The following is a 12,824-nucleotide window of genomic DNA, read 5'->3' on the forward strand; positions in this document are numbered from 1 at the left end:
TAGCCACTAACGACGCCATTTTCACTGTCTTGGAAGCATGGCCTCCGGAATGGTGTGCCCCAAATCTTGCAGAATTTGAAAGGGCAGCACCGCAAAAGAAGAAGGACGATGCCAAGCTGTACATCGCATAGTTGACCGAGAAAATATGGAAGGAAACATCAGCAGTTGAGGTACGGGCAACGTGGGAAGCAGCATAGAAAGTCGTCGAGCAGAAAAAGGTTGCAGAAGCAGCAGACGCAATAGCACAAGAAGCAACCACAAAGGTGGGCAAGGGGCAAGCAATACCCTTACCGGGGCAGGAGGTAGAGGAAGCAGAAACAGCAGAAGGAATCGTGGACCTAGGGACCGCATCCACACAGTTGAAGTGCCCACACACGGCAGAACGAGCAGGGTCAAGGAAGAAATTCAAGGCCTCAAAATTTGCCATTGACCTAATCACCCTAACCGAGGGTGATCTGCATGACATCGGCGAGATGGTGCACGATGTCACAAATGATGCCCTTAAGGATTTCATGCAGGAACACCAGACTATTTTGGGGGCCCTCAAAGTGCAATTTCAGGAGTTACAGGTGCACCCCCCTCAAGTTGGTACCCTTTCAACCCACCTCGCAGCAGGATCCTCGGCAGTAGAGCAGATGTTGCGCGCACGGATGGCAAACACAATAGTGTTGCCGGAAGGGGCTCTAGTGACATCGAATGAGGCCGATAGATTTTTGGTTAGCATGATGAAAGGCCTTGGCCTTAATCTAGCTGCCCTTCCACATGAGACACTATATCTGTTACAAGATGGGATAACGACAGAGCTATGCGCTAGGGAGAGCCGTGCAATCCAAGTCCTTAGCAAGCAAAAGATAAATATGGAACAACTCAGCTTGCAGCATGACGAATTGGTGTCGCAAAATCAACAGTTAGTACAGGTGGTAGACGACGCTTGCTGAAGTGTCCTGGAGCTGGCCATCCCAGCAAACCTACCAGTGGAGGTGTGAATCCACAGGTTAGAAACAAGAGTTTGTGAGGCCAAGGAAGAAACAACCAAGGTTCATCTGGAGCTAAATCTTCATATCGCCGAGCTACAGTTAAAGGCGTAGCCATCCACTCCCCCGGAAGTCAGAGAACAGCACACTAGCGCTATCACAGTGGGACTAGAGGAAATCAAAGGTGCAGTGTGAGATTGTACCAGCATGTTGGAACAAGCACTTGAGGTCCTCACGACTCTGCAGGAGGACCCCAACATCCAGCGCTTGGAAACAGCAGCGCGAGAACTCCAACAACAATACGACAATGTCTGAGAACTGTGTAGAGAGTAGTCCTCACCCAAAGGCTTGCGAGGATACAGCAAGCTAAAGCACTGAAGGAGCAGGTGGACACAACGCGACACAAGGAGGCAGTTCTCAAAGCATGCATCCAACCTTCGATTGACGAGGCCTTCACTATCACGGCAAACATCGAAGGAAATCTCACGCACATACAGGGGATGCACATATTAATGTAGAGAAGCACCCCAGACACAGAGGTCTCGAAATAGCAGATGCAACAAATTCAGCAAGCAATAGCTCAGTGCACTGCTAACCTCAGCATAGATCAAGAACAGTTGGAGGGACTTCTTGCAAAGATCGTCGCGCTGAAAAAGTGACTCAAGGGCGAATCATGATGTTTGTGTTGGGGGAATGTTGGTCATGGAATCCCCCCTAAGGCATGTTTTGGGGCTCAAAGCCCAAGTTTTGACCCGATATTGTTGTAAAGACTCTACAAATTACTGGTGCAAAGCGCAAAATGTATGATAGAATCAGAGGGTTGTCCGCCCTAGTCTTGTAATGTAATGTCGGCCTACCCATGGTCTGCGGATCATGGGATTGTATAAATAGAGCGAGGCTCTAAGTGTAAAAGATAAGAAAGAAAAGAAGAGAGAAAGAGAAAGAGTCTGAGTGACTAAGTGTGTATTTGGGTCATAGAGTAGGAGAAGGCTCTGCAACTGAGTGCGCAGAGGCCTAGTAGTCCGCAGCTGAGTGTGCAGGGCAGAGTCGAGTCTGTAACCAAGGAAGAAATTAATAAAGAGAAGTTTTGTTACCAATTTGTGTATCTGTTCTTGGGTTAATGCATGTTTGATATAAATTGCAAATATACTATTTATTTACTCTGCGCACTTGTATGAATGGTTTATATTGTTAAGTATAACTTAAAGCATGCAAGTAGGCTAAGTTAATCAACTAACAGTGGAATATCAGTGAATTCTTGGGTAATAACGCAGAATCATAGCGTTCATCCCTTGAAGAGGGTTGCGCAAAAGCAACATCTCAGGCTGTGAGGTATGAGAAAGTGCTCATAGCGACGTGCGCGCAGGGTCAAACCGTGAACCACTTGAACTCATCAAACATCTCTAGGGTGTGGAAACCTGGTTCTAGCACCCTCCCATACTACTTCGGGTGAGACCTCAGTCTGCACTCCGTGGACTATTACCGAAAGGGCCAGTAGTATCGGGATTTGTTTGGCTAAAACAAATCTAAACCTGGGTCATGCCCCAATAAGCCAACAGGGTCTTCTTGTTGAGGGCCCTTTAGTCAATACACATGCAGAGAGCCTCGTCCTTCGTCTTCACAAACACAATCAAGGAAGCAAAGAGACTGGAACTCGGTTTGATGTGACCCAATGCTAATAACTCCCTGATGGCCCTCTCGATCTCGTCTTTATAGGCCTTGGGATGCCTATAGGTTGTAGTAATGACTACCTGCACACCAGGCTCCATCTCTATAGTGTGTTCGAACCCCCTATCACATGGTTGTCCTGGCTGTATATCTCCAAAGACTATCGGATACTTATCCAGTACTTTCTGTATGTCTGGATGTGGTGGCATGGTCTTCCCCCCAGCCTCTGAAATCCTCAGCTCTACTTCCCATGTTATGTCTCCATGCCTCAAATCGACCTCCATCCTATGGGCCAAAACTATGTGAGGAGGGTATGAATGCATGCCCCGAAGAACCACCGGCTTTCCATCTAGTCCAACAAACTCCATCACAAGATTCTTCCAATCATTGGTAACGCGACCAAGGGAATACAACCATTGGATGCCCAGCACCATATTGGTGTCTCGTACATCCACCACGAAAAAGTGGTATGTCATCGAATAATTCCCCATAGTCATTGTCAGAGCGACAACATATCGAGTGCACTGGATAGTCCTGTCTCTTGGTATTAGGACTGAAAACCCCTCAAACTCTACACTGGGGATGCCCCTCCTCTAGACCATCTCAACATCAATAAATTTTGGGTGGCTCCACTGTCTACTAAAACTGAGACACGTTGCCCCTACACCATACCTCTGATCCTCATGGTCAAAAATTTGGGAATCCAAAATAAAGAAGCTAGGACTCCCCCGGCTGATGTGAGATATGCTCCTCCCTGTGGTGGTGGTGGTGGTGGTGGTCACCTCCCTACTAGATCCTCTTTGTCTCCTCCACCAAAATCCAACTCCCCGTCATCCTCCTGATCACTGTCTGAGAAGACCTCGGTCCTTGCCCACTGTGCACCGATGGTCTGGTGCCCAAGGCTCTCGGCATGTAAAACAAAACTTCCTCCTCATGACGTCTCTCTTGGTCTCGTCATCCAACTGACCCCACCCTTGGGCTGCTCTCTACATTGTGGGTGCTCTAATGTCACTTCCCCTTTGAGGGTAGGGAGTGTGTGAAGGAAATGGATCTCGGGCCTTGGGAATAGCCCCCTGCAAATCTCAAGTGTAAGATACTGCCTCCAGAAGAGTATATGGTTTCCGTGACTTCACCAGTCCCGAGAATGGCTCTGTCAACCCCTCCACAAATGTGTATACTCTCCTTGCATCTAAAAAATCAGGTACCATAACTGAGACCCTCAAAAACTTTGAGATATAATGCTTTGAATTCTCTGTCTGTCTAAGTTGGGTCAACTCCCTAAACTGAGCCTCTAGATCCCTCCGATCAAAGTGCTCCACTACTCTCCTCATGAATTCCTCATAGGAGGTCACGCTGGAATGTCCCTGAGTGGAAAAACCATGAAACCACCAATCGTGTGCCTCCCCCTTTAGGTGAAATGTGGCCATCTTGAAGGCCTCTACCTCTGTCATCCGATTCAGCCGGAATTATGTGCCCAGCTTCTCTACCCAATCACGTGTTGTGCACTTGGTAGTGTCATCATAGGTAGGAAAATACATTTTCCCAATAGAACAATGCAACTTATAGTTCTGTGTGCAATATTACTTCCCCTTTTCATTTTGTTTGAGCTTTCAAAAGTCTCTGAAAGTTAGAGCCTTTCTAAAGTCTTCTCCCATGGACTCCCACTCCCGGAAATGCTCCCCCATCAACAATGGATCCTCTCCTCCACTAGTTTCACCCTACGCCAAATGTATAAAAGAGGGTAAAGTAGCTCAAGTTGTCTCACTCGAGGATGTTCGTTGATAGTAGGTGAAAGTTATCAAATTGTTGAGAGGCCCCTGAAGTCTCTCCAACTACAAACTCATGGTGAGTGCTCCACTCCTGGTTCTTCATCTTGATCTCGTCCAGCATCTCCTTCTGCCCTTTTGCCAAATCACTCAAATCCTTCAAGAGATTATCAAATACCATATCTTCCCTACTCTTGGGCTCACCCATATATTCTGCTACCACATTCTTACCATGATCCTCCATGTCTGGAGTAATCTCCCACTCCCTTTCCTTGCTCTAGTACCTCTACCGCCTGTAAGTAATATTTTGTCAGACCTCCTCACTCATAGAAACATTTTCCCATGGCTGAGCCAAAATCTAAGCTCTTGTACCACTTTAATGTTCCAAACTTATATAAATAGTTATATGCAAAGAAAAAATGATTTTTAACACACACAAAAATAAATAATTAGCAAATACTCAATATACTCCAGAAATGAGAACCAGTTGAGCCATTTTATTAATGAAATGGAGAAAGTGAAATAGTATGTAAATGCAATTGGGCTTGCCTCAAGGGAAAGCTTGACCAAACCCATGTGATAAACAATAATCTCAAAGCTGGAAAATGATTGCTCCTCTAATGCTCTGTGTTGTCTCCCAAAAACTACATTGTTGACTGGAAAGGAATTGTGAGAAACCCCATCTTTGGTGCTAAGAAAATGTTGAAACTTTAGCCCCAAGATCCTTGGCCAAAACCCACAAAAACACAGAAAGAGTTTGGCCTGAATCCAACCTCCCAAATTCGGCATCCAATATGCCCTACACCCTCCAAACTGCTCAAAAAATATGACTTGCAAGGAACAACAATGAAACCTCCTCCATTGCTCCGAAAATGAAGCAATCTCCTCTCCAAATGTTTCCCTTAACCTCCTTGGTAAATTTCAGCCTCAAAGACTAATACTCTACCCATCACGTGAACACCAAGCGTTGCCTCTACACTAGCCCAAGTAGTGCAAAAGTCAACATGCAAAGTAGCACCCTCCTCCAACTCCCAAACTCACCAAAATGACAATAATCCTCCTATGCCTCCTCTCTAAAAAACCACTCACCTAAACTCCACTGTAAGACACCACAAGAAAACTTGACTTCCTCTGCACTGTGTCCTCCAGTAATACGCACCACCTGGAGATGAATGCAATGTTGGAAATCACAATGAGATCCTACTCCTAAAGAAATGAAGAAAAACCTTCTTAGGGTGCCACTCGAAGTCCCCCGAAGAAAGCGTGAGATCTTCACTTGAAGAACTTGTGATGAATAGCAAGTGACTCGACTAAGAAGCTTGAGCAACCAAAGAGAAATCGATATGCCAAAAGATGAATGAAACGAGGAGATATTCCTTCCTTTTATAGATTACGTGGAGCAATTTTCCCTCCAATTCTACCTCCAACATGGGCCCTCACTTAACCCTCTCCATGAAAAACTTGAGCCCCTCCATGCAAATCGAACTAGGGAGTGCGTATTTCCCTAGTGTGGGTGGCCCCCATGTGTAACTTAACCACAACAAAAATAAATTTTCGTAAGTCTAATATCCTAGTAAAATCAAATGGGACACACTATCTCCAAAATTGGCCCCATAATATAATAATTAATCTTGTTCCAAATTAATTTAGGAAGGGACATGACAATGACATAAATCATTAGCATGCATCAATATTCAACACACATACACAGAGATTTATCGAGGGGAAAGAAACTCCTCAAAACCCCTTACTATTTTTATTGCATTAATCAAAGAATATGAATGAATACAATATGCTTTTCTCAAGCTTGAGCTCAACTTGCACCTGTATATTTTATCATCTGCTTGACTGAACTACCTTGGCCAATACTTAGCCAAAATTCCAAGCCTCCAAGCTCCTATTTCCTTGGGTTGTTCCTCAAGGAATTAGCCCACTATTATTTAGGAAATTTCTCAATCTAGATTGTGTAATTCCTCTAGATCCTTCTCTAACTGCATGCATGACCTGTAAAACTTGGAATAGTTTACAATTGATAGTACAATGCCCTTGAACTCCAATCTCAACTAGGTAACTCATTTATCTGCATGCAACAATTATTTTGGGATGATTGATCAGTTAACTGGATGATCACTTAGTGTGAAAAAAGTTACACACCCTTAACTAGACCTCCACTAGTTCTACTGACAGTGAGAACTAGTTACACTGACAATAACTCAAATTAACTGAAATAGATTGCTACAAATTAGCAATAAATCATGTAGAACTGAACTCAAGTGTCTCCAACTCGAATTTACTGAGTTAACTAAGTGGAAAGATCCATGTCACCTCAGTTAACTACCTCCAAGTATTTTGATGAAATTCAAATTCAAATTTCTCCTAATTTAATCAAGGGAAAATTAAATTAATAATTTATTGTTGCATTTTCAACACTCCCTCCTAGCAAGAAAGGGATTATCAGATGCCTCAATCATGCTTCTATAGAACTCAAATTTTCATCTTGACAAATCCTTTGTCAAAATATCTGCATCTTGTTCCTCTGTTAGATAGTACTGCAACAACATAATCCGCCTCTGCACACAACCTCGTAGATGGTGATATCGGATGTTGATAAGCTTGGATCGATCATGAAATATTGGATTCTCATATATTTTGATACAACTTTGATTGTCACAGTAAATCACTATAGGATCCATCTTCTGACCAAATAACCCAACAAGAATCTTTCTCATCCAAATAGTGTCACATGTTGCTTGACTTGTAGCCATGTACTCTGCTTCTACTGAGTTGAGTGCCACAGATCTCTTCTTCCTATTATACCAACAAATTATTGTTTACCCAACAATAAAAATTCCTCTTGAAGTGCTCTTCCTATCTGATGGACTCCCCGCCCAATCTTCATATGTGAAGCCTTGTAGCTTCACTCACTTTTCCTGTCGGTACTAAAGACCAAATAGAGTAGTGCCTCTGAGGTATCTCAACACATGCTTTGTTGCTTTTCAATACAGTTTGGTTGGCTTAACCATTGCTTGACTAAGTTGGTTAGCTGCATAACACATGTTTGGTCATGTTTTCACCAGATACATGAGTGAACCCACAAGATGCCTGTAAATGTAGCCTCCACTTCCTCACCTGAAGTGGCATCCTCTTTCCTCTAGTTACTTGCTAGAGGAGTGTCCATGGGTTTGTGACTCTCCATGCGAAACTTCTTCAGTATCTCATTGGCATACTTTCCCTAAGAGATAAATAGTTGCCCATCTCCTTTCCATACTTCCAAACTGAGGAAATAATGCATGAGTCCCATGTCCTTCATCTTGAATGCTCTTGCAAGGTCCTCCTTGAAAGATCTGATTAGTTTCTCATCACCAACAAGGATCAAGTCATTGACATATAACACAATAATCAATAATTTACCTTCCACCACAATGTGATAAAGGTTTGCATCTGCTTCACTTTTGGTGAAGCCCAAACTAGTGAGATAGCCATTGATCCTCATATACCAAGCACAGGGTGCTTGCTTGAGTTCGTACAATGCTCACTTGAGTCTGCAGACATGCGACTCTCTGTCAAAGGTCTCAAACTCCTCCTACTACTCAACATACACCCCCTCCTTAATAACTCCATTGAGGAATGTTGTTTTCACATCCATCTAGTGGACCTTCCACCCCATCTATGCTCATAATGCTAGAATAGACATGATGGATGAGTACTTTGCTACTAGAGAAAAGGTCTCTTCATAGTCAATTCCCTCCACCTAAGAGTACCCCTTGGCCAAAAATCTAGCCTTGTGTTTCTCTATTCTCCCATCTACTGCATGCTTTACCTTGTAAATCCATCTCGAACCAACCACTGATTTATCTGTTGGTCTTGGGACCACTTCCCAAACATTTTTTTCTAAAAATGGAACCATATTCCTATACCATAGAACCAACCCATATTGGATGCTCTACAGCTTCCTCAAATGAGGATGGTTCTATCTCTACCATCTCACTCATCAAAGCCATGTAGAAAATGTACCGATCTGGTGATCTCCTCTGCCTACACTGTGATGTGGGTGCTCCCACATTCTCTCTAGAATCCTGCTGTAATATGTCAGCTTCCGTGGCTCGCTTCCTTCCTTCTTTGGATGTCTCTACTTGAGTGGATGTCTCCACTCTCTCCTCCTCTACTTTTGGTTGCTCCATAACTTTCTGAGGTTCTTCCTTTGGAGCCAAAAGCTTCTGATCAAGCTGCAATTGAAGCTCCCTCCTAAGAGAACACCTCATTGCCTTCTCCTCATCAAACTTCACATCATGTCTTACCATTGTCATCCTTAGGTGTGGCAAGTACACACGATAATTGTGAGGTGTATCAGTGTACCCCACAAATATGCCCAACTCTATTGTCGGCTATAGTGTTTTCCTTGGTTCCTTGGAAACATGATAGTAAAATGATGATCCAAATATCCTAGAGTGTGATACATCTATTTTTTTCCCTAAAAGATATTCCTTTGGTGTACTCATGCCAAGAATCCTATGAGAACTCCTATTCTACAAATAGACCATTGTCATGCAACATCGCCTATGCCTCTCCCATGATACGTATGTTCTTCCTCTTAGCCACCTCGTTTTGTTATATATTATGATGTGTTTTCAACTCTCGTTGAATGCCTTCCTCTGCACTTTAGTTTTTAAACTCATTCGATGCGTACTCACCATCATTATCACTCCTGAGAGACTTCACTTTCCTGCCAGTATCTTTCTTAACAAGTGATTTAAACTCAAAAATTTTGGAGAATTTCTAGTCTTTATTCTGCATGAAGTAGATCCAACACTTCCATGAGAAATCATCTACAACTATAACATAATACCTGTGCTTGGAAGTAGAGGTTTTCGAAAAAGGTCCACATACATCAGAGAGGATCCTTTCAAGGATTGCATGTGCCCCATTGTCCTGATCATTGAAAGTGGATTTTGTGTACTTCCCCAATGTACACCATTTTCATGTATCATATTGCTGTACTGCTCCATTGAGGAGGCCTGTACAAATCTATTGCATGATTTCAAAGCGCCATGATGCAAATGGACAAGTCTTCTATGTCATAGTTCGTCGACATCACGACTCTGCACCTTCTTTGCTTTTGTGCTCAATGATGCCTAGTCTTCCACATCTAATTTTTATAGGTTCTTCACTTGAACCCCAATTTTCTTCACTTGTCCCATGGTGATGTGTCTCAAGAAAGCCTTCCTTTTTCTTAATATCACATCATAGCCACGATCTTCCAACACTGCTGTGGAAACTAGATTTTTCTTCAAACTCGGTACAAACATCACATCCTTGAGCCTGAGTTGGGAGCCAGAGTCCCTCTGAAAAGTAACTATACCAATATTGGTTGTCTTATACCTTCCATCGTCTCCCATCTCAATGTGCGTCTGCAGATCCTTCTCCTCCAAGTCACTGAAAATTTCTTTATTGCTTGTCATGTGGAATGAGGCACCACTATCGAGATACCACACACTACCCATCACTATGCTTTCGATGCAATAAATGAGGGTAAAATCAAGTTCAAATTATCAATCCAAGGCTTTAACCACTACTCCTCCTGTGGTCTTCTTGATTTCCTTCTTGTGTGGACATTTTGTGGCATAGTGTCCCAGTTCATGACAGTGAAAACACTTGATTTTGGACAAGTCTTTCTTCTTACCCCCTTGACTAGATTCTGCTTTGGATTGGGATTTCTTCACTTTCCCTTTCTTTTCCTTTCCAACTAAGGCACATTTATCTTCATCCTCTCCCTTGGATGAAGTCTCGTCTCTATTTTTCTACTTCATTTCTTCCTGCACTAGATGGGGCCATAACCACTCCCAGCTTGGTAGTTTCTCTCTACCATTTACCGAATCTTGATAACTAGGCCAGCTCTTGGGAAGACCCAAGATGGCTAGAGCTACCAGATCTTCTTCAGGGACGGTAATACCAACCCCACCAAGTTCATCATGAAATTGTGTAAACCTAATTAGGTACTACGGAATTGTTTCATTATTTTTCATCTTAATACTTCGAAGCTTTTCCTTGAGTGCCAGCTTCCCATGGTCACTATTGTTCTCAAACAACTCAGTCAATGTTTTCCACATCGCGAATGGAGTCTCTTTCCCGTGGAGATTTGAGACAATATGATCTCGAACTCCCTCCAATATGATCCTCCTCACTTTAACCACATCCTTCTTCCACTGAGAAAGATCTCAGGCATCAGATGCTGGGGGTTTTTCTACATTTTTCTTGATGTATTCTAGCAACCCATTATCATCCAATACTGCCTCCATTCAGATCTTCCATGCCACAAAATTTGTGGTTCCTTCCAAAACATACTCGAGCCTGAGTCCATTAAAAGCCATCTTCTCAGTCCTGGAGAAAACCTGTAACATTGATCTTCAAATTCGAACCTCCTGCAATGACAACTTCGAAATATCTTCTCTACTGTGAATCTAGCTTTTATACCATGTAGAGATTAATGTGTAGATTCTAAATTTCTCGTGAAATTTTCTAAATCACAAGACTAGAATCTACTCTTCTAATCTATGGAAGTAAATTCATGATCAAAACACAAATCATTAACATGCATCAAGATTCAACACAGATACACATAGATTTATCTAGGGGAAAGAAATTTCTTAAAACCCCTTACTATCTTTATTGCATATATCATAGAATTTGGATGTATACAATATGCTCTGCTCAAGCTTTAGTTTAACCTACACCTGTATCTTCTATCCTCTGTCTGATTGACCTAACTTGGAAAATACTTAGCAAAAATTTCCAGCCTCCGAGCTCCTATTTCCTTGTGTTGTTCCTCAAGGAATTAGCCCCTATTATTTAGGAAATTTCTCAATCTAGATTACGCAATTCCTCTAGGTCCTTCTCTAACTGCATGCATGACTTGTACAACTTGGAATAGTTTACAAATGATAGTACACTACCCTTGGACTCCAATCTCAACTAGGTAACTCGAATTATTTTCATGCAAAAATTATTTTGGGTTGATTAATCAGTTAACTGGATGATCACTTAGTGTGAAAAAAGTTACACACCCTTAACTAGACCTCCACTAGTTCTACTAACACTGAGAACTAGTTACAATGACAATAACTCAAATTAACTAAATAAATTGCTACAAATTAACAATCAATCATGTAGAACTAAACCCAAGTGTCTCCAACTCGAATTTACTGAGTTAAATAAGTGACAAGATCCATGTCACCTCTCTTAACTACCTCCAAGAATCCTACTGAAATTGAAATTCGAATTTCTCATAATTTAATCAAGGGAAAATAAAATTAGGAATTTTTTGTTGCATTTTCAACAAATAGCTAGTTCGAGTTGCAAAGGTTACATTTTGTGTGCCAGTTCCTAGAGAAGGACATCCAAAAGGGAGAGCAAGTAGTCTCAGTGAGAAACTAAAGGGTGTACATTAGCCAGAGAATAATTTCTGAAGGCAGATTTGTGCATTCCTAATGGAGTATGAGTAGCAGAAGGAAGGCTTAGCAGGAAGGAGAAGGATATTTCCAAATCAAGTCTCCAATTTATTTGAGTTTCGTGAGGTGGATTCAAAAGGACGCAGGGATTAGGAAAAACTTGAAGGAGCCTCTAATTTTAGTGTTTGGAAGGCCATAATGCAGTTTTTGTTGGATGAGCATGGTCTAAAGGAGTTTGTGACTAACATCATGGCAAAGCCAACATATGCCCAACAGTTGGAAAGCTTCAAGAAAGATATGGCCAAGAAAAAAAGGACGGTATTAGATGGACCTAAACCATATCATTCCACACATTGCAGACAAGTCTATGACAAAGGACATGTTGGATGTCGTCATAAAGTTGTATGAGAATCCATCAAAGAATTGCAAAATGACTCTCAAGGAGAAGATAAGGACAATGAAAAATGTAGAAGGGTGAGAGTGTGACTTCCTATTTCACCAAAATTAAGAATTTCCATGATGAGCTAGTAGTTGTATGAGAGAAACATGAAGACAAATAACTTGTGTGAATAGCTCTAAATGGGTTTACCAAGGAATGGCAGACCTTTGTTCAAGGTATCACTGGATGAGACTAGCTCCTAGATTGGGAACACATGATTTCATGCAAGAGGAGAAAAGGCTCAGCTTAGTCGAAGGCAACCCCAATAGCAGTAGCAGAGGACCAAAGGTTGAGAAATATGAATAAGAAAATGTAACCTTTACGAGTAAAGAGAAAGCGAAGTAGGGTCCCAGTCAGGGATAAAATAAAAGGGAGGTGAGAAAAAGAAGAAGGCCATGTCGAAGGTCAAATGCCTTGGATGTGGTGAAGTTGTTCACTACGTCACTCAGTGTCCTAAAAGGAAGAAGGAAAAGAATAGGAAGAACAAAACAACAACTTAGGTAGAGATAGATGAGTTGACTTCCAAGTTGGA

General features: G+C 42.2%; 1 protein-coding gene across 1 annotated transcript; it reads right to left on the reverse strand.

Annotated features, from left to right (window-relative positions):
• Positions 1-2,554: 2,554 nt before the first annotated feature.
• Positions 2,555-3,133, reverse strand: LOC149205127 (uncharacterized). The gene has a single exon (XM_089397319.1). It carries the CDS (start codon positions 3,131-3,133, stop codon positions 2,555-2,557), a length of 579 nt encoding a protein of 192 aa, XP_089253445.1.
• Positions 3,134-12,824: the final 9,691 nt, after the last annotated feature.

This window comes from Pinus tabuliformis, chromosome 1_2, assembly GCF_031772625.1.
Source record: "Pinus tabuliformis cultivar Carrire ecotype Pingquan chromosome 1_2, CPIR1, whole genome shotgun sequence".
In the NCBI taxonomy this organism is placed as follows: domain Eukaryota; kingdom Viridiplantae; phylum Streptophyta; class Pinopsida; order Pinales; family Pinaceae; genus Pinus; species Pinus tabuliformis.